The following is a 20,771-nucleotide window of genomic DNA, read 5'->3' as shown; positions in this document are numbered from 1 at the left end:
AGAGACAGACACCCGCTAGCCACATTATGCAACTAATGCATGTCAGTCGGTGGAACCAGTCTCACGTAAGAGTATGTGTAAGGTCGGTCCGGGCCGCTTCATCCCACGATGCCGCCGAATCAAGATAAGACTAGTAACGGCAAGTAAATTGACAAAATCGACAACCACAACAACTTGTGTTCTACTCGTGCATAGAAACTACACATAGACCTAGCTCATGATGCCACTATTGGGGATCGTTGCAGACATTAAAAAAATTCTACGCATCACCAAGATCAATCTATGGAGAGACTAGCGACGAGAGAGAGGGGAGTGCATCTTCATACCCTTGAAGATCATGAAACGGAAGCATTGCAAGAGCGTGGTCGGTGGAGTCGTACACGAAGCGATTTAGATCGCGACCGAATCCGATCTAAGCACCGAACAACGGTGCCTCCGCGTTCAACACACGTGCAGCCCGGTGATGTCTCCCGCGCCTTGAGTCAGCAAGGAGAGAGGGAGAGGTTGGGGAAGACTCCGTCCAGCAGCAGCACGACGGCGTGGTGGTGGTGGAGGAGCGTGGCACTCCAGCAGGGCTTCGCCAAGCACCGCGAGAGACGAGGAGGGAGAGGGGTAGGGCTGTGCCAAGAGAGAGGGAGAGTCGTGTCTCTGGCAGCCCCAAAAAACCCCACTATATATAGGGGGAGGGGAGGGGCTGCGCCCCCATCTAGGGTTCCCCCCCTAGGGGTGGCGGCCAGCCCTAGATGCATCTAGGGGGCCGCTAGAGGGGGAGAGAGGGGGGCGCACCCTAGGTGGGCCTTAGGCCCATCTGAGCCTAGGGTTTCCCCCTTCTCCCCTTCCCTACGCCTTGGGCCTCTTGTGGGAGGTGCACCAGCCCACCTAGGGGCTGGTCCCTTCCCACACTTGGCCCACGCAGGCCTCCGGGGCTGGTGGCCCCTCCCGGTGGACCCCCGAAACCTTCCGATGGTCCCGGTACGTTACCGATAACGCCAGAACACTTCTGGTGTCCAAAACGGGACTTCCCATATATAAATCTTTACCTCCGGACCATTCCGAAACTCCTCGTGATGTCTGGAATCTCATACGGGACTCCGAACAGCATTCGGTAACCACGTACTTCTATTCCCTATAACCCTAGCGTCATCGAACCTTAAGTGTGTAGACCCTACGGGTTCGGGAACTATGCAGACATGACCAAGACATCTCTCCGGACAATAACCAACAGCGGGATCTGGATACCCATGTTGGCTCCCACATGTTCCACGATGATCTCATCGGATGAACCATGATGTCAAGGATTCAATCAATCCCGTATACGATTCCCTTTGTCTACCGGTATAGTACTTGCACGAGATTCGATCGTCGGTATACCGATACCTTGTTCAATCTCGTTACGGCAAGTCTCTTTACTCGTTCCGTAACACATCATCCCTTGACCAACCCCTTATTCACATTGAGCTCATTACGATGATGCCTTACCGAGTGGGCCTAGAGATACCTCTCCGTCATACGGAGTGACAAATCCCAGTCTCGATTCGTGCCAACCCAATAGATACTTTCAGGGATACCCGTAGTGTACCTTTATAGCCACCCAGTTACGTTGTGACGTTTGGCACACCCAAAGTACTCCTACGGTATCCGGGAGTTGCACAATCTCATGGTCTAAGGAAAAGGTACTTGACATTAGAAAAGCTTTAGCAGACGAACTACACGTTCTTGTGCTAGGCTTAGGATTGGGTCTTGTCCATCACATCATTCTCCTAATGATGTGATCCCGTTATCAATGGCATCCAATGTCCATGGTCAGGAAATCATAACCATCTATTGATCAACGAGCTAGTCAACTAGAGGTTTACTAGGGACATGTTGTGGTCTATGTATTCACACACGTATTACTGTTTCCGGATAATACAATTATAGCATGAATAATAGACAATTATCATGAACAAGGAAATATAACAATAACCATTTTATTATTGCCTCTAGGGCATATTCCAACAATTACACGGAAAATAATTGTTCCTCCACCTGACAGCAGGGACCCACCGGGCGGGCCATTGTATTTCGTGAAAAAATGCGTTTCCCCCCTGACTGCTGGGACCCACCAGCTACATCTTCGCACACAAGGAAGTGCGTCCATATTACGGGAAAAATAATGATTCGCCCCCCCTGACTGCTAGAACCCACCAGCTACATCTTCGCACGCAAGGAAGTGCCTGACAGTTGGGACCCACCCGGTTGAAGCATACGTAGCATTGTCATTCTGGTCGCGAACGTGTGTATGTACATACTGGTCGATCGGTCTGTCTGCAGGCTGCAACGATGAACCGTGGCCGTGTAAGGAAGGGCATGTGTGGTAGTAGAGGCGCGCACGTGTGGTAGTAGAGGCGTGCACGTAGCATGTACACGTACGTACAACGGCCAGGGTGCAAGAAAGTAAATATGGCCACGTACGTACATATAGGCGGGGTCTCAAATGCCTACTCGCGCATATGTACGGCCAGGGCTCGTGTACATGGCTGTGGCTAGGTCGGAACGAAGAAACTATGTCGTCACGTTCATGGGGAGGCAACGAAATGCGCCGTGTTCATCGGGAGGCAATGGAACCTGTGCTGTTCATTGGGAGCCAACCGGCTTGGATGGAACAGGCGATGGAAACGAGGCCTGGCGTACCGCAGAACGGAGGAAACGGCCTTGTGTTCGACCGGCCACGGTGGAAACGGGATCCTGTTCATCGGGAGGGGTCTGGCGTACCGCAAAACGGAGGATAGGACCTCCTACGGTCGAAACGGGGTCCTGTTAATCGGGAGGGGTGTGGCGTACCGCAAAACGGAGGAAACGGACTTGTGTTGGAGCGCTACGGTCGAAACGGGGGTCATGTTCATTGGGAGGGGTGTGGCGTACCGCAAAACGGGACTCCACGGGATACTGTTCATCTCCACCGTCGACCTCCTCCAGCCTCCACCTGTGACTGTTCATCCACAGGCTCCTGTTCATCCAGCCTCCACCGGCTATTGTTCAACCAGCCCTCCCCACGGGGGTCCTGTTCAACCACCCCTCCATGGGCTACTGTTCATCCAGCCCTCCACCGGCTCGATCGATCGGGGTAGTGTTCATCCAGCGGCAACGGCCTCTACTACCACGGGTTCCTGTTCATCCAACCCCCACCGGGAACTGTTCATCCAAACCCCCTCAACAACGCTCGCTGTTCATCCAGGGAAGCAGGCAACATTGTTCGATCGGCTTCAGTTAGCAGCGGTAGCGAAGGAATCACTCGGGTTCAGTTAACAGCAAGGGATCAATCGATCGCTCGGCTTCAGTAACGCGTAGCCTGCAGTGCAATCGCTCGGGTTCAGTTAGAGCCCAACGCCTCGCACACACGCGCGTACGTACGAGAGAAACGCGCATCGCTTGGCCCCCGACCACCCACCGTAACTGGGAACTCCCCGATATTTTCCTCGCCCTCGCTTCTACCATGGTTTTTTCTGTCATGGATGACCCAAAGAATGTCATGCAGCTGCGTCTCCGCCCGCCCAGGACGAAAAGCCCATTTCCTGTCATGATTTTTTGTCATAGAAGTAGGACTCCACCACATCTATGATGATACCGGGTTTTGTCACAATTATCGCCATAGAAGTGTCATAAGTATGACAGAATTTTTTTGTTCGGCCCAAAATGTCACGGATGTGTCTTTTTTTCTAGTGGTAGTACATGATTTATATTTTGTGTTAAGAAGATGGAGCATGACAATGCTATATGATTTTGTAGAGATATCGTTCTTTAGCATTGATATTTTGAAAGACATGATTATTTGTTGGGATGCCTGAGTATTGATGTGTTTATATCAAATTATAGACTATTTCTTTGAATCACTCATGTCTTAATATTCATGCCATGATTATATTATATGATCAAGATTATGCTAGGTAGCATTCCACATCAAAAAATTATTTTTTATTATTTACCTACTCGAGGACGAGTAGGAATTAAGCTTGGGGATATTGATGCATCTCTGTCGTATCTATAATTTTTTATTGTTTCATCCCAATATTCTACAAATGTCATATACTTTTGGCAACAATTTATATTATTATTGGGACTAACATATTGATCCAATGCCTAGTGCTAGTTCTTGTTTGTTGCATGTTTTTTGTTTCGCGGAATATCCATATCAAACAAAGTCCAAACGCAATAAAAATTATGGAGATTTATTTTGAAATATATGTGATTTTTGGGAAGAAGAATCAACGCAAGATGGTGGCCGAGGTGGCCACAAGCCACCAGGGCGCGCCCAGGGGGTGGGCGCGTCGTGGTGGTTTATGAGCACCTCGTAAGTCGGTTGACCCCCTTCTTTCGCCGCAAGAAAGATAGTATCCTGAAAAAATCATATTAAAATTTCAGTCGAATCGGAGTTACGTATCTCCGAGAATTTAAGAAACGGTGAAAGGCAAGAAAACAGGAATGCGAAACAGAAGAGAAACAAAGAGAGATCCAATCTCGGAGGGCTCCTTCCCTCCGAGAGCCATGCGGCCATGGATCAGAGGGGAAACTCTCCTCCCATCTAAGGGGGAGGCCACGCAAGAAGAAGAGGGGCTCTCTCCCCCTCTCTCCCGGTGGCGCTGAAACGCCACCGGGGCAATCATCGTGACAGCGATCTACACCAACAACCTTGTCGCCGTCATCACCAACTCTCTCCCCCTCTATGAAGCGGTGTAACACCTATCCTCCCCGCTGTAATCTCTCTTAAACATAGTGATTTATGCCACATATTATTATACAATGATGTGTTGCCATCCTATGATGTTTGAGTAGATTCGTTTTGTCCTATGGGTTGATTGATGATCGTGATTGGTTTGAGTTGTATGTTTTATTTTGGTGTTGTCCTATGGTGCCTTCCGTGTCGCGCAAGAGTGTGGGATTACCGCCGTAGGGTGTTGCAATATGTTCATAATTCACTTATGGTGGGTGACGAGAGTGACAGAAACTTACACCCGAGTAAGGGGTTGTTGCGTATGGGAGTAAAGAGGACTTGATACTTAATGTTATGGTTGGGTTTTACCCTAATGATCTTTTGTAGTTGCAGATGCTTGCTAGAGTTCCAATCATAAGAGCATATGATCCATGTACAGAAAGTATGTTAGCTCATGCCTCTCCCTCATATAAAATTGCAATAATGATTACCGGTTTAGTTATCGATTGCCTAGGGACAAATCCTTCTCTTGTGTTACAAAAGCTTTCTACTAAACAAATAACTTATATTATCTTGCAAATTACTCGTAGTTTTATTCTCTCTAAGTGCATCTAGTTTTATTCTTGCAAACTTATCCTTACATTTACAAAATAGTTTCATACTTGTTCTAGGTAAAGGGAACGTTAAGTGCGTAGAGTTGTATCGGTGGTCGATAAAACTTGAAGGGAATATAAATCCTACCTTTAGCTCCTCGTTGGGTTCGACACTCTTATTTATCGAAAACCTACAATTGATCCCCTATACTTGTGGATTATCAATATATAGGAAGTCATTTTTAGGGTCCGAAAAGTTTGGGGTATACCGGCATCCTATCGGGGGACCACCAGTGGGTCCCACCACCCCCAAGGCCACCATGGGCTGAGGGGGGCGCCCTGGCCTAGATGGGCAAGGCACACTAGCCCCTAGAGTCCACGTGGCTTTGGGGGAAGAGTCCCTGAAGGGGAAGGGATGAGTCCCATCTACCATACAGGATAAGGACTCCTCCTCCCCTTGGCCGCACCCCTCCCTGGAGGAGGGGCTAAGGGTTGCGCCCCACCCTAAAACCCCGGCGTAGCTCCTCCCCCCTCCTACCATCATATTCTCTCGGTACGGCTTGGGGAAGCCCTGCCGGAGTAACTCCACCATGCCATCGTGCTGGTTGAGATCCCATCTACTTCTCTCCCTTCTCTTGTTGTATCACAAGGAAGAGGAGACGTTACCGAGCCGCACGTGTGCTAAACTCGAAGGTGTCGTCCGTTCGGTGCTAGATCAGTTTGGATCGCGAAGAGTGCGACTATATCAACCGCGTTATATACACTTTCACTTTTGGTCTACAAGGGTATGTAGACACACTCCCCTCTCATGGGTATGCATGCATCTCTTAGATTGGATCTTGGGTGTTTCGTATATTTTTTATTTCCGTGCTTCGTTCCCCAACACTACCTGCTCGTCGATGCTGATGCGCGTCGGCGGGAGAGCTCGAAAGGGGGAAGAAGGGTGGCGGGAGTTTCGGCGATTAGGCGAAGGGTATAGGGCGACCGAATCAGCGAGAGGTGAGCCGAAATCCTCCCACTGATTTTCCGGACACGCGCGTGAGCTCGCGCCATCTCCGTGGTCGCACAAGCTCAGTGTCGCGTTCCCCTCCCTGCCTCGGCCAAGTCTGGCTCGCTAGAAACGGTTGATTCGGCCGTTTCTAATGGGCCTGACTAAGAGGTGCTTTAATCTTCGTCTGATGCGGGCCAAATATTATATGCGAACAGTCAAATAGCCCAGTCTGATTTCATACGGAGAGCAACTTTAGCAGACCCCGCATCCCGCCCCGACCCGCAAAATAACCGCCAAAATGCGGGTTGGGCGGAAAAACCAGCCTGATCAGACCCCGCATCCCGCACCGACCCGCAAAAAAATTCAGGGGGCGCGGCAAAATCCCGACCCCAACCCGGGAATACACGGGTTTCCTCCCGCGGCTGTGGTGCCCTGCATATAAGCGGAAGTGGTTGGTGGGGGGACATTTCAGCCCGCGCTTTCCCCACCAACCACCTCTCCACCCCCCTCGTGCCGCCGCCGCCCAAGATTTCGGCGAAAACCGCCGGCAGGAGCACGCCGAAAGGCCGCCACGCGCACGAGACCTCCCCTCCCTCCCCCTGTGTCCGCGGGCCGCCGGGTTTGCGGATCTGCAGCACTTCATCGTAGGCCGCCGGATTTGGCTTTTCCGGCTGCCTGTTTGGTGCGCCAAGCGATGGAGTGGTCGGGGAGCTTCTCCCGCAGCCCCGGCAAGGGCGCATCGCCGCATGCAGGCTCGGGTTCGTCCACCCACCGACGCCGATGGTTTGCAGGCATGGATCCGTCCGGCTGTCCACCGGGCTCAGTGCTCGGGCAGCGTCTCTGTGGCTTGCCGATGCCGCTCATCTAGTGCGACGACTGCACGCGGACAATGCTGCGGCCAACTTCGGGCATGCCGAAGCACCCCGGATGGGTGTTCTTCAAATGCAAATACGACAGGTACGTGCACTTCCGGTAGCTCATTTGATAGCTCATTCTTTAGTTCAATTGCGGATCCTCATTTCGAACATGGTCATTCGTTTGTGTAGGACGATGGATACTCATTTTGGTTTTGGGAAGGCCGATACATTGATTTGTTGATAGAAAGAAACTTAATAGATGTTGGTGCACTCCTTAGTAGAATCGAAGGCAATGATGCGGCTGCATGTGCAACTAGAGGGGAAGCAACGTCTACTTCTTTCGAACCAAAGATGAAGAAAGAGGAATGCAAAATCAAGAATCCACAGATCAACAACGAATGCATGGAGAAGATATTAGTCCAACTAGTGGGAGCATAACGTTAGAAATCTTCTAAAATGCATACTTGTGATTCTTGTTTTCTTTGGTCTTGCTATTCTAGCAAAGATTGGATGATGTCTTTTGTATCCAATGTTATTGAAAAAGCAAAGAAATGCAATATGCTAGATCAAATTAAGGTGCAAATTTATTTTTTGCGGACCGGAAGAAGCTGCGCCAGATCAGACACCGTAAAAGAATATTCTTTTTTACGGGTCCACTAGGTAATTGCCCATGCGTTGCAACGGGGACCTACCGGTCCTAATGCTTTAATACCAACATCAATCTTGTCTTTTCATCAACTATATTCATTTCTCGCCTCCCCAATCCAAACTTGCCACCTCTATCAGTGACGCATCCGGCCCACAATCTCTCCATCCACCACCAATCAAACATGCACTTTAATTTTCTAGGGATGGCAACGCCTCGTATTTGGTTTAGATCATTATTAGGTGTCCAACCAATTCATGTCCCTGTATTACCAAATGATCATATGCGCATTATATTTGCCATCACAACCAAGGGAAATAATGTTGTGGAAATCGATCCACCACGAACCATGGTCACATGTGTTGGAAATATGCCCTAGAGGCAATAATAAAAGCATTATTATTATATTTCCTTATTCATGATAATTGTCTTTATTCATGCTATAATTGTGTTATCCGGAAATCGTAATACATGTGTGAATAACAGACACCAACATGTCCCTAGTAAGCCTCTAGTTGACTAGCTCGTTGATCAACAGATAGTCATGGTTTCATGACTATGGACATTGGATGTCATTGATAACGAGATCACATCATTAGGAGAATGATGTGATGGACAAGACCCAATCCTAAACATAGCATGAGATCGTATAGTTCGTTTGCTAGAGTTTTCCAATGTCAAGTATCTTTTCCTTAGACCATGAGATCGTGTAACTCCCGGATACCGTAGGAGTGCTTTGGGTGTACCAAACGTCACAACGTAACTGGGTGACTATAAACGTATACTACGGGTATCTCCGAAAGTGTCTGTTGGGTTGACATGGATCAAGACTGGGATTTGTCACTCCGCATGACGGAGAGGTATCACTGGGCCCACTCGGTAATGCATCATCATAATGAGCTCAAAGTGACCAAGTGTCTGGTCACGGGATCATGCATTACGGTACGAGTAAAGTGACTTGCCGGTAACGAGATTGAACGAGGTATTGGGATACCGACGATCGAATCTCGGGCAAGTAACATATCGATTGACAAAGGGAATTGCATACGGGGTTGATTGAATCCTCGACATCGTGGTTCATCCGATGAGATCATCGTGGAGCATGTGGGAGCCAACATGGGTATCCAGATCCCGCTGTTGGTTATTGACCGGAGAGTCGTCTCGGTCATGTCTGCTTGTCTCCCGAACCCGTAGGGTCTACACACTTAAGGTTCGGTGATGCTAGGGTTGTGAAGATATGTATATGCAGTAACCCGAATGTTGTTCGGAGTCCCGGATGAGATCCCGGACGTCACGAGGAGTTCCGAAATGGTCCGGAGGTAAAGAATTATATATAGGAAGTGCTGTTTCGGCCATCGGGACAAGTTTCGGGGTTATCGGTATTGTACCGGGACCACCGGAGGTATCCCGGGGGCCCACCGGGTGGGGCCACCTGTCCCGGGGGGGCACATGGGCTGTAGGGGGTGCGCCTTGGCCTAGATGGGCCAAGGGCACCAGCCCCAAAAGCCCATGCGCCTAGGGTTCCACTTAAGGGAAGAGTCCAAATGGTGGAAGGCACCTCTAGGTGCCTTGGGGGGAGGGAAACCTCCCCTTGGCAGCCGCACCTAGGAGATTGGATCTCCTAGGCTGGCGCACCACCCCCCCCTTGGCCCTCCTATATATAGTGGGGGAGAGGAGGGACTTGATACACCAGCCCCTGGCGCCTCCCTCTCTCCCCGTTACGTCTCTCTCTCGTAGTATAGGCGAAGCCCTGCTACTGTGACGCCCTGCATCCACCACCACGCCGTCGTGCTGCTGGATCTTCATCAACCTCTCCTTCCCCCTTGCTGGATCAAGAAGGAGGAGACGTCTCCCGTCCCGTACGTGTGTTGAACGCGGAGGTGCCGTCCGTTCAGCGCTTGGTCATCGGTGATTTGGATCACCTCGTGTTCGACTACATCATCACCGTTCTTTGAACGCTTCCGCACGCGATCTACAAAGGTATGTAGATGCATCCGATGACTCGTTGCTAGATGAACTCCTAGATGGATCTTGGTGAAACGAGTAGGAATTTTTTTATTTTCTGCAACGTTCCCCAACAACATGCAACTCAAGTGCTAATATATCTTTTGAGACATTTATTTTTTATTATCCATTTCCTCTAAACAAATAAGAATACGTCATTGCTAAAGTGCATAGATGTGCCCTGGACAGACCGATAAGAATAATCAATTTGTCCTTCCATTTATAACAGAGATATATTCAATGATATGTGCATAGAAGGCAAGGACCTTTATCTCTTATAAATTAAGATCTACTCCACGAGCCCTTAAGATATTCAAATACAATGTTGGGATGTTGCCTTCAGCTTCATTTATTTGTCATATTCTTTGTAATATAATTTATCCAAAATTATTTTTCAATGGAATCATATTCATAATCTTATGCAATGAAACAATGAAATTTTTGTACTACAAAATTTGAATAAAGATTGTTAATTTTTTTTCATGAACCAAATAGTCATCTTATAGAACTGGTAAATAGTTTGGATTGGTAAAGAAGGACATTTTGGATTAACCATTTCTTACACATTTATGAGTACACTAAAAAGTTCCAACTGATCACAAAGCCGTCATACCATCCAAGCTCCTCCACTTTTGGACTCACTCCCGATGATGCAGAGGTTATCCCTCTTTTCATATTTCATAAACATAATTACATAGAGATGGTGTTTATCTTCTTCAAACGCTTGCATTAATTAGAATAAATTTATTGAAATGCACAAAAGGATGAAATTCGGAACTACTGGGCGGACGACAGTGCCCGGCCAAATCCCGCATGATGGCTGATTGAACGGTGATATCCACTTTTACTTTATGCATGGATGGCTGGATTTGTGGCATCATGGGAAGATCGTCCATAATACATCGTGTGTGTAGCAGTGTTCAATGAAATTTCTCTCTGTAACACGCATGAATCATACATACACATGTTTCTGAATTAAAAAACACAAAAAACTTCGGAAATGTTAACGCCCACACGTGTGGGTGTTTGCACATCGCCCACACGCCTTCATCACCACTCATTTTGCCACGTATGAATAGATGACATCAGCAGAAAAAAAATTTGGTTTTCGGCTTAAAAATGTTGTATCTCCTAAATAAAAAAGCGAACTAAAAATCCGTTTTCACCATTAAATCCGTCTCGACGAGATCTTTAAAACTAGACCCCATGTTGATATGTTTCGACGAAATTTTTTTTGCCAAAAGTTGCCACGATGTTTACACTGCAGTTGTCATAGGGCTTAAACTAAAGTTGCCATGTGGCAATTTTAGTTTGTAGATCATGGCAATTTTAGTATTTTGATGATGGCAACTCCAGTACTTTGACCATGAAAATTATTTTTTGTATGAACCATGGCAATTTTACGTGCATGTATCATGGCAATTTTAGTTTATGGTTCATGGCAAGTCTAGTTTCTTAATTTCTTGTTTTATAAATATCAAAATTTACTTTTAAATGTAGAAGAAAATAGCTGAAACATATCATGGCAACTTTAGTGTAAACATCATGACAATTCATATGCAATAGACATGGCAACTTTTAATCCAAAAAAAATTTCATCAAAACATATCAATATGGGATCTAGTTTCGAAGATCTCATCGCGAGGGATTTAATGGTGAAAACGAATTTTCAATCGGATTTTTCGTTTAAGAGATAAAACATTTTTAAAAATAAAATCCAAAAAGATTCCTACATGCATGCATGCGATGACGTGGCAATCTGTTTACATTAGAGACGTGTGGTGCGTCTCCCTTCCTACCACACGTGTGGCAGTTAGCGCGACCCAAAAACTTATCTTTCTGCTGGAGGTGAAGCATCTTTTCCTGATGATTGCCACCCAAGAGGAGTTTTATACAATTGCAATGAAACAACAAGAAATTCTTCACTTTGAAACTGACGAGCTAGTTGTGGTGCAGTTCTAACAGGTATATGGCAAGTTTCCCTGCTGCAGAAATTCTTAATACAGAGCACTGTGAGTAATTTTCTATTGGCCATGGCGCAATCAGTTGTGTCCCAGTATGAGAAGGGATCTTGAGGAGTGTAACTGGGAGAAGATTTTTACTGCAATCAGGAGCTGCACTACTTCCCAGGGTATTTCCGCGTCAGACTAATGGCCATGCGCGTTCTCCCAGGCCGAAGGCACCAGCCATTCATGTCTCATAATTTGGTACACGAATTGCCTTGTTTCTCCAGACCGAAGGCACAAACCAAAAAATAAGGAACAAAGATAACTTAATAGTCCAAAGGAAGCACTCACCAAACTCAGCAGGACCATGCTGACTTCGTCGTAATGATGCCTAGTGCACGTCGATGTACTTATGTAATCGGCAACCTCTATCACCTGCGGAAGACATGTATTGATCTGCTCCAACGTCAAAGCTAGCCGCCTCCTTGAGGTCTTCCGCCGCATGCCCTTAACGAGCGGTTGCTTCTAGGATGTCGGTGCCGCGCTCGATCAGTATGTTCCCGAGACATTGTCCATTTGTCCGCCTCCATGGCAAGATCGGCCTGCGTCCGTGGTAAGATCGCAGCGCGAGACCAGAAAATTTGAGAGATAGGAGTGCGGATCATCATCGGGAGAAGAACGGAAGTGGTAGATCAGATCGGTGACGGCGACGAGGAAAGGAGAACAGACAAGGGAGAGAAACGTCATTTTAACACACTGGCACAGCTGGATGAGCTCCCGACCCAGCGACCAAGCTCCTTCGGCGGCGGCCACTCCGGCGCCGCCACACACCTCCAGTCCTGCCTCTCCCCAGCCTCAGACGCCCTTGCCGCCGCCCCCGCCTGTCGTGCTCGCAGGTTTCCAGCCGCAGGTCTTCTCCAACCTTTCCCCGGCCGGCCGACCTGCTCTGGATCTGGTCGCTGCTCCGATGCTCGGCCTCTCTGCTGAGGTCGTCCCAGGTCCCCCTCCTGTGTTCCTTCGTCCGGGTGAGCTGCAGATCGATGGGCGCGCGCCAGACAGCCCCGGTCTGCTGCACAGCGCCTCCACCGGCTGGATCTCCGCCTTCATCAGTGCTCGCGCCTGCTCCTGTCGCCAGCATCTCTCACGGCATGGGTGGATGGCTCGCATGCTTCTCCAACGTCGGGCCCGTATCTTCCTCGCCGTCTGCTGTGGGAGGCGCCGGGCGCGAGGCGGATTTGGCCAGCGACGGATGGCAGCTGGTGTCATCTCGGCGAGGTCCGCGCGGTCCGCCTCCTGCTCCAGCACCTGCTCGGTGTCCTCTCCCCGCCTGGATGGCTGGGAGGTGCTGCCGATGCCTCGCCCTGGGTCATCGCGCTGCTCTTTGTAGGGATCCCTTCAGATGCTCCCACTGCCTCCGGCCCGGTCATCGTGCGCGGGGATGCAAGAACGCTTGGCGCCTGCTCAGCTCCCTGTCGCCGCAGCGGTGTCCGGTTGCTGCGCCTCCCAGGCCTCACGCTCACGGGTCCGCTGCTCCCCAGGTTCCTGCTCGTGGATGGCCTACTACTCAAGCTCCTCCTCAAGCTCAAGTGTGCCACTTGCCGGCGCATGCAGTACCTCGGCCTGGTGTCACCTCTGGGATCGGGGTGATTCTAGCTGCTCCAGAATTGCAGATGGAGGCTGCTCTCGGTTCCACATGTGCGGCGGTCGTTTGGCTCGTTGGAGCCCAATCCAGTGTCTCATGTCAGGCCGCTGCTGAAGCTCTCGCTTCTGTGATTGGCGCACGGGCCGCGGACGTCAAGGTCGTGTGCAAGCCTGTGCAACAGTCTGGCGTCGTCGACATTGCGGAGTGCAGCCGCAACTAGTGTCATCAGAGACGCTCGCCATCCTCCCCAACCTCTGTGCTGCCCTTGCAAGCAACATCCCCAAAGGACGGCTCTAGGCTAATGTTGCTGCTCCATCGTGCTAGCCCAAAGGCGTCCTCGCGCATTGCAAGTCCGGTCAGGGCCAGCAGTTCCTGCGGCCTTACCCTGGAGCGCCCACCTGGCTTCGAAGCCTCCTCTGACGCCACGCCTGCTGCTGTGACGGCCACAACCCCGCTGAGTGATGCTCACAGTGCGCCGAACATCACAGTCATTCCACCGGTACCTACACTGGCAGCTCTGAAGATCCGGACGCCGTCACGCCTCGCCGGTCCTCTGCTGTCTTCATCGTGTGCGGACGTGGGCGAAGACCGTGAGCTACCTCCAGGTCTCGGTTCCTACTATACGCCGGCAACGTCGCCGCATGCACGCGACTTTGAGGTGTCTAACGACTGGCTGGAGTCCTTAACGCCACTCTTCGTGGATGGCTCGCCGGCACGTACTCCCTTGCCACCTCGTCGTGGTGACGGCAGAGTGTTGTCCGGGTCGCTGTCCCCGGTTTCTTCAGAAAGGGTGTTGGCTGACGATGCCTTGTTTGTACCTGCACAATCACCTCTTATCAGCCCGGCGCCGGCGCCTCCACCTGTGAATAGAAACAGGAGGAAGACATTTGCTGTTGGATACACGGTGCGACGGAGCAGTATCAGGATCAAGAGTAGCCACCGGGGCATGCCCATAGCGAAGATGGCTGAGCGAAATTTGTGTCGTCGTCTTGGCATAGTGGATGGTGCGGAGCAGGTCACCGAGCATGCCATTGACGAGTTCGTCTGCATGTTCAAGCAGAAGCTCCCCTCTACAGCTGTGGCAGCCCTGCGTGCCCTCTTTCGCCTGGATTGTGAGCAAGCCGGGGCCATGGAGGAAGCCCTGATGCACCGAGGTGGGCAGGACGCCCTGGACCAGGAGGTACATGGAGATGATCCAGTAAGCTAATGTGTGCAGCTATGATGTTGTTTGGGGTCGTCCAAGTTTCAAATGTTAGTACAACATACTATGTATGTGCTAGTGAGCACGCCCAAGTCTGCTGGACTGATGCTTTTGTGCTTTGGGCTGTGTATGGATGTATTATGTCTCCTGATTTGTTTCGCCCAAAGCAAGTTTGCCCGTGTTACTTTGTTCTCCTTGTTGTTGGCCTGTTGGTGCACCACCAAGTTTCCCAATGAATGACGACGATCTTTCTATTGTCAACTGGAATGTCAGAGGTCTAAACTGTTCGGCCAGGCGGACTGCAGTGCATGAGTCCATTGTCGCATTGGCTTGCAACATTGCTTGTCTTCAGGAGACAAAATTGCAGGACTTGGATGCGGCAACAGCAGCTTATCTCGGTGGTTTTAGGATGAGAGGATTTGCACAGAGGCCGGCAACCGGCACTAGAGGAGGAATTGCAATTCTGTGGAATGATGATCTCTTCCGCATCTAGGACATCATCATGGGCATCTACTGCCTCTCTCTTACAGTTACCACTGTCCGGGAGGAGAGCTCCTTTCGCCTCACCTCCGTGTACGGCCCAACTGAGAGCAATCAAAAAGAGATTTTTTTTGAGGAGCTTGTGGCTCACAAGCCGGGGCATGGAGGAAAGTGGCTTGTAAATGGGGATTTCAATCAAATTTACCATGCAAGAGACAAGAACAAGAGGAACGTCAACCGCAATCGTATCAACCGGTTCCGCGCCACGCTTCATGGTTGTGATCTACGCGAGATTCACCTTCAAAATCGTCGTTTCACTTGGAGTAATGAGCGGCAAAATCCCACCATGAGCAAACTTGACAGTGTGTTTTGCAACGCCGAATGGGACATTGAATTCCAAAATCACATCTTGCATGCCTTATCTTCGTCCCTGTCTGACCATTGTCCCATGCTGTTGGCACCTATAATTGGCCCCAAAAAGCCTAGAAGCTTCAAGTTCGAGAACTTTTGGATCAAGATGCCGGGTTTTCAAGAGACTGTCTCTGATGCTTGGGCTGCTTCGACCCCCCACTACGAGCCTTGTCAAATCCTCTTCCATAAGCTTCGGACAACCGCTGTCCGGTTGAGAAAATGGAGTCAATCTTTCTCCTCAAATGCAAGGCTGCACCTTCACATGGCACTTCAAATTATTCTCAGATTGGACATCGCTCAGGAGTCGCGCTCCCTCTCGCCGGAGGAGTTTGACCTACGTAAGCGGCTTAAGAGGCGCGTAATCAGTTTGGCGGTTCTTGAGAGGGCTAGGAAAAGGCAGTGTGCCCACATCCGTAACTTGAAGGAGGGGGACGCCAACACCAAAAATTTTCACTTGAAGATTAATGGGAGGAGGCGCAAGAATTTCATACACAAGTTGAGCAACGGGGCTGGTTGGGTTACGAAGCATGAGGATAAGGAGAATATTATGTATCAGCACTTCACCACCGCTTTGAGCAAAGGGCCACGCAGAACCACAGACTTCAATTGGCAACTCCTCCACTTTATAGATTGTGATCTTTCCAGTCTAGGGGATGAGATGACGGACGAGGAGGTGATTGCAGCCATCAAGGCTATGCCTAGCGACAAGGCTCCCGGGCCTGACGGCTTTACTGGGGCATTCTTCAAGAGCTGCTGGCCAATTATAAAGGACGATCTTATGAAGGTCATCTCCGCCTTCTCGAGTTTGCATGCGGACAACTTTCACTGGCTCAACTCCGCAAATGTGGTTCTCTTGCCAAAGAAGGAGGGGGCTGAGGCGATCACGGACTTTAGGCCTATCAGTTTGATCCATGCCGTCGCCAAGATTGTGGCCAAGGTGATGGCGATGAGGCTCACCCCTTTTATGAATATCCTCGTATCCCGTGCTCAGAGTGCCTTCATCAAATCTCGGTGCATCCATGACAACTTCATGTATGTTCGCAACTATGCTCGCCGACTTCAACGAACAAACACGCCATCACTCCTGCTCAAGTTGGACATCAAGAAGGCTTTTGATTCAGTTAGATGGGAATATCTTCTCGACCTATTATAGAGGAGAGGTTTTCCTTCGAGGTTTCGTGAGTGGATCACGGCCTTTCTTCGGACATCTACATCGAGGGTTCTTCTCAACGGTGTTCCTGGCAATCCTATCCAGCATGGGCAGGGCCTCCGGCAGGGGGACCTAGTGTCTCCCCTTCTGTTTGTCCTTGCTATTGACCCCCTTCAGCAAATCTTGGACGTGGCAACAGAGAATGGATACCTACACAGATTACGTGGCCGTGGTGCCCGCCTTCGCACCTCCCTATACACGGACGACGCTGCCATATTCTTGGAGCCTATCAAGGAGGATGTGGATATGCTTGCCACCATACTTCAAAGCTTTGGAAACGTCACCGGCCTAGTTACGAACATTAACAAGAGTTTGGTGGCCCCTATTAGATGCTCCAATGTCGACCTTGACATGATTCTGGGTGCCTTCCCAGCGGTCAGAGCTCAGTTCCCCTTGCGATACCTCGGCCTTCCACTATCCATTCATCATTTGCGGGTTGTCGACTTCCAGCATTTGCTTGATAAGATTGCTGGAAAGATCATGATTGGCCAGGGAAAGTACATTACGATGGCTGGGAGGAGCACGTGGGTAAAGTCAGTTATCACTTCGCAGGCCATCCACCACCTCACTTCGCTTGTGGTGCCCAAAGGAATGATGGCATCCATCGTCAAGCTGCAGCGGGCTTTTCTTTGGGGAGGCACGGATAAAGTTTCTGCAGGCAAATGTAAGATAAGATGGGAGAAAGTTTGTACGCCCAAGGACATGGGCGGCCTAGGCATCCTGGACATGGAAAAATTCGCACGTGCCTTACGGCTCAGATGGCCTTGGTTGGTTTGGAAGGACGCGGAAAGAGCTTGGGTTGATTTGGGGCATCCGTGCGATGAAGAGGACATGGCGCTGTTTTATGAGTGCACTTCCATCACTGTTGGCAATGGGTAAAGGGCCTCTTTCTAGCACTCCCCTTGGCTTGGGGGTCGCAAGCCAAAAGACATCGCTCCCTCCATTTTTGCAATTTCCAAACACAAGAATGACACCATCCATAGGGCTTTGGATCTCAACAAGTGGATTGCCAACATCAACACAAACTCTGGGCTCACAATTCAGCACATCCTTGAATACTATGAGCTTTGGGTTGGATTATGAGAGGTCTTCCTTGATGAGGGGTGGATGATGAGATTGTTTGGAAGCTTTCGCCTTCCGGTGAGTACACGGCATCGTCGGCTTACAAAGCTCAACTCGACGACTCCACTACATCGAAAATGAAGTCTGCAGTGTGGAACAATCGGGCGCCGCCAAAGCACAAATTCTTTGCTTGGCTTATCATTCAAGACCGTGTTTGGACGGCGGACAGGCTTCAACGGAGAGGATGGCCAAATTGCGGCCTATGCCAGTTATGCAAGAGGGAGCCAGAGACGGCGGCACACATCATCTTCCGCTGTCGATACACGGTACGCATTTGGACGGAGATCAAGACTTGGATGGGTTTGACCGATGTGGACATCATCGACTGGAGTAACTTCAACAGCGTCAACGATTGGTGGCATCACATGGTAGGCGTCAATGGCAATGTGAGAAAGGGCCTCGCATCTCTCGTCATGTTGGTTTCATGGGAGATTTGGAACGAGCGGAATGCGAGAGTATTTAGGATGGTGTCCTCCATGCCAAATGTAATCACGTCTAGAATCAAGGCGGAGGTCAGACTTTGGGGGTTGGCAGGGGCCAAACGGCTGAGTTCTCTTATGCCACGAGAGTAGGCTTATCGGTTTCGGGCGTCTACGGGCGATCGGTCATGTAATTCAAAACTCTTATTAATTAATGAGATGAGGCAAATCTTTTTCCTCCGTTTCGAAAAAAAAGAATAGACAAGGGAGAGAGGATCGACTGCTCTGCCCAGGATTTTTTTGAGGGTAAAGGACCGGGATTGATTACCATAACTTAATTGATTGTGTGATCGTTGTCAAATATAAGATTGATTACCACACGTTAATTGATTGTGTTATCAAAGATTAAATGGGTCTGTCAGTTTTAATAGAAAATCAGGAGGTGGGAGGAAAACCGGTGAAGAATGGTAGGTATCGTAAGAGGGATGGACGAAGCGGGGGGACGCATGATGAAAGGTGCGACGACATAAAAGAGGAAACGGAACCTTACGATTCTTTTAGGTAGTAGAGAAGAGATAGAGATTATATAGGGTCTGTAACTGCCGCCGTCCGCACCGGTCCGCAAAGGCGTTTTTTTGCGATCTGTAAACACGTTTTGCGGGGCGAAAGGATTCGGGGTCTACTAGAATCCTTACCCGCCGCCTCCGCCGTCTCCCATACCGCCCGGATACCGCCGCTCCGATGGACACGGATTTGAAGGCGAAGTCGACTCCGACCGCTGGACGAGGCCCCGCGACGGATCTGAAGGCGGGCCGCCACGAGTCGAGGTCGACTCCAACCTCCGGACACTCGCACACCGCCGCCGCCGCCAGGCTCCCTCCGCTCCCGTGCAAAGAAACACCTACCCGCCGCCTATCATGCCGACCGGACGCCGCCCTGACGGATCTGAAGGCGGGTCGCGACAACTCGAAGTCGACCCCGACCCCCGGACGAGGCCCCGTGACGGATCGGAAGGTGGGCCGCCACGACTCGAAGTCGACTCCGACCTGCGGACGACGAACCGTCCTCTGTCCCGTGCGCAATACATTGAAGAATTACTCGATAAAGCCCAGCTGCCTCAGCGGTACGTTGTTTGTGTATCTGCTATGATGATAAGGAATGGTATGAAAAATATATTGAGCCCTGAAACGAAAGGTTAATGATTCACTATAAATTACTTAGGGCATCTTTGATTCAAAGTATTTTTTGAAGGCTTAGAATCCTTAGGAATTGTTCTTAATTTGGTCTTTTGATTTGTATGGTTGAATCATGTACTCCCTCTATCCATATATATAAGGCCTAATACATTTTTGAGGCTAACTTTGATCAAATGTTAAAAATAATGTATGACATGCAAGTTACACAAAGCATATCATCAAATTCGTACGTGATAGGAGCTTCCAACGATATAATTTTCACATTATACATCTCATATATTACTAATCTTATCAATAGTCAAAGGGAGTCTTGAAAAATGCATTAAGCCCTATATATATGGATGGAGGGAGTAGGAATTTTTCCTAAGGAATAAGTTTACTACGTTCCATAGGAAATCTAGCATTCACTCAAAACCTCTTGAAAAATCCTTTACTTTTTGGTGATGTAACCAAACAAACTCAAATTTTATAGGATCGAATGGGCATGACATTCCAATCTTGTGTTTTTTCTATTCGTGCGTTTTTACAATCCTAAGAATCGAAGAGGCTCTTAATTGAAAATGTACGAGAACTAAGAATCCTGTTATAGAGAAAAAAGTAACTACAATTCTCTAACGAATCACATATCTCTTGTTTTCTACTTTAGGCGCGAGGTCACGGACCAGACAGTGAGTGGTACCGATGCGATATTCCCACCATCACGCCCTGTCTTTGCACTCAGCCCTACTCGCCTGACTATCAAATATTATGTCAGAGTTGATATGTGTGGTTTTTTCCACACATATCCTACTCTGTCTGGGCCATTTCAGAGCTTACAGGAGGTCCAAGATGCTATCAACTCTGAGCATGCTAAACAGTGTGAAATGATGTAAACTTCCTGAGCTAGATCTCTATTACATTTCTTCATATTTTCAGTTGATTATATTCAAATATGTTATGCAGTCCGAATCGTTTTTTTATCTCTGAATTTCTGGAGTGGTGCATAAATCATAAGCATATATGAAATATCAGTGAAGTTTATGTATTGATGCTATGCTATCATGTTGTTTGTAAGTATATTTTTTACTCGACTTGCTACTTGTCCAATTGGGTAGCTTTTAGTGTGTCTCGTCCATGTATGCTCCTTTTCTTCTGATAAGTACGCTGATAGCCAGAATAATTATGTAATGGCATCCTGGGCATTTGTATCCCCTCATGTTCAAGGGTTCAACAGTTTCCTTATGATTGAACAACAGATAAATGTGTTGAGTTGGAATGTAAGGGGCCTCAACTGCCCAGACCGCCGTGCTGCCGTCCACGAGACCGTCGCGGCTTCCTCCTGTCAAATAGTGTGCCTGCAAGAAACAAAGCTCGAAAATGTTGA

At 49.2% G+C, this 20,771-nt stretch overlaps 1 protein-coding gene and 1 pseudogene across 1 annotated transcript; both read left to right on the top strand.

The window, feature by feature from the left end:
• Nucleotides 1-12,496: 12,496 nt before the first annotated feature.
• On the top strand, nucleotides 12,497-14,576 carry LOC147965943 (uncharacterized; annotated as a pseudogene).
• Nucleotides 14,577-18,089: 3,513 nt separating this feature from the next.
• LOC125512486 (uncharacterized) lies at nucleotides 18,090-20,473 on the top strand. Its single transcript, XM_048677583.2, has 3 exons — nucleotides 18,090-18,305; nucleotides 18,899-19,335; nucleotides 20,055-20,473. Exons 1-3 carry the CDS (start codon nucleotides 18,090-18,092, stop codon nucleotides 20,278-20,280), a joined length of 879 nt encoding a protein of 292 aa, XP_048533540.2. The 3' UTR covers nucleotides 20,281-20,473.
• The last annotated feature ends 298 nt before the right edge of the window (nucleotides 20,474-20,771 follow it).

The sequence above is a fragment of the Triticum urartu genome, chromosome 6A (genome assembly GCF_056163025.1).
Source record: "Triticum urartu cultivar PI428250 chromosome 6A, HENAU_Tu73, whole genome shotgun sequence".
Lineage (NCBI taxonomy): Eukaryota > Viridiplantae > Streptophyta > Magnoliopsida > Poales > Poaceae > Triticum > Triticum urartu.
This window is presented reverse-complemented; position numbering and strand designations above follow the sequence as displayed.

What these genes read in the sequence shown, in the direction of transcription:
- LOC125512486 (XM_048677583.2), top strand. Translation starts at nt 18,090, where the DNA reads ATGGGTTTGACCGATGTGGACATCATCGACTGGAGTAACTTCAACAGC. An exon ending in CGTCTAGAATCAAGGCGGAG is followed by an intron (nt 18,306 to 18,898) that starts GTCAGACTTTGG and finishes GGGGTCTACTAG; the next exon opens with AATCCTTACCCGCCGCCTCC. An exon ending in AAAGCCCAGCTGCCTCAGCG is followed by an intron (nt 19,336 to 20,054) that starts GTACGTTGTTTG and finishes TTTCTACTTTAG; the next exon opens with GCGCGAGGTCACGGACCAGA.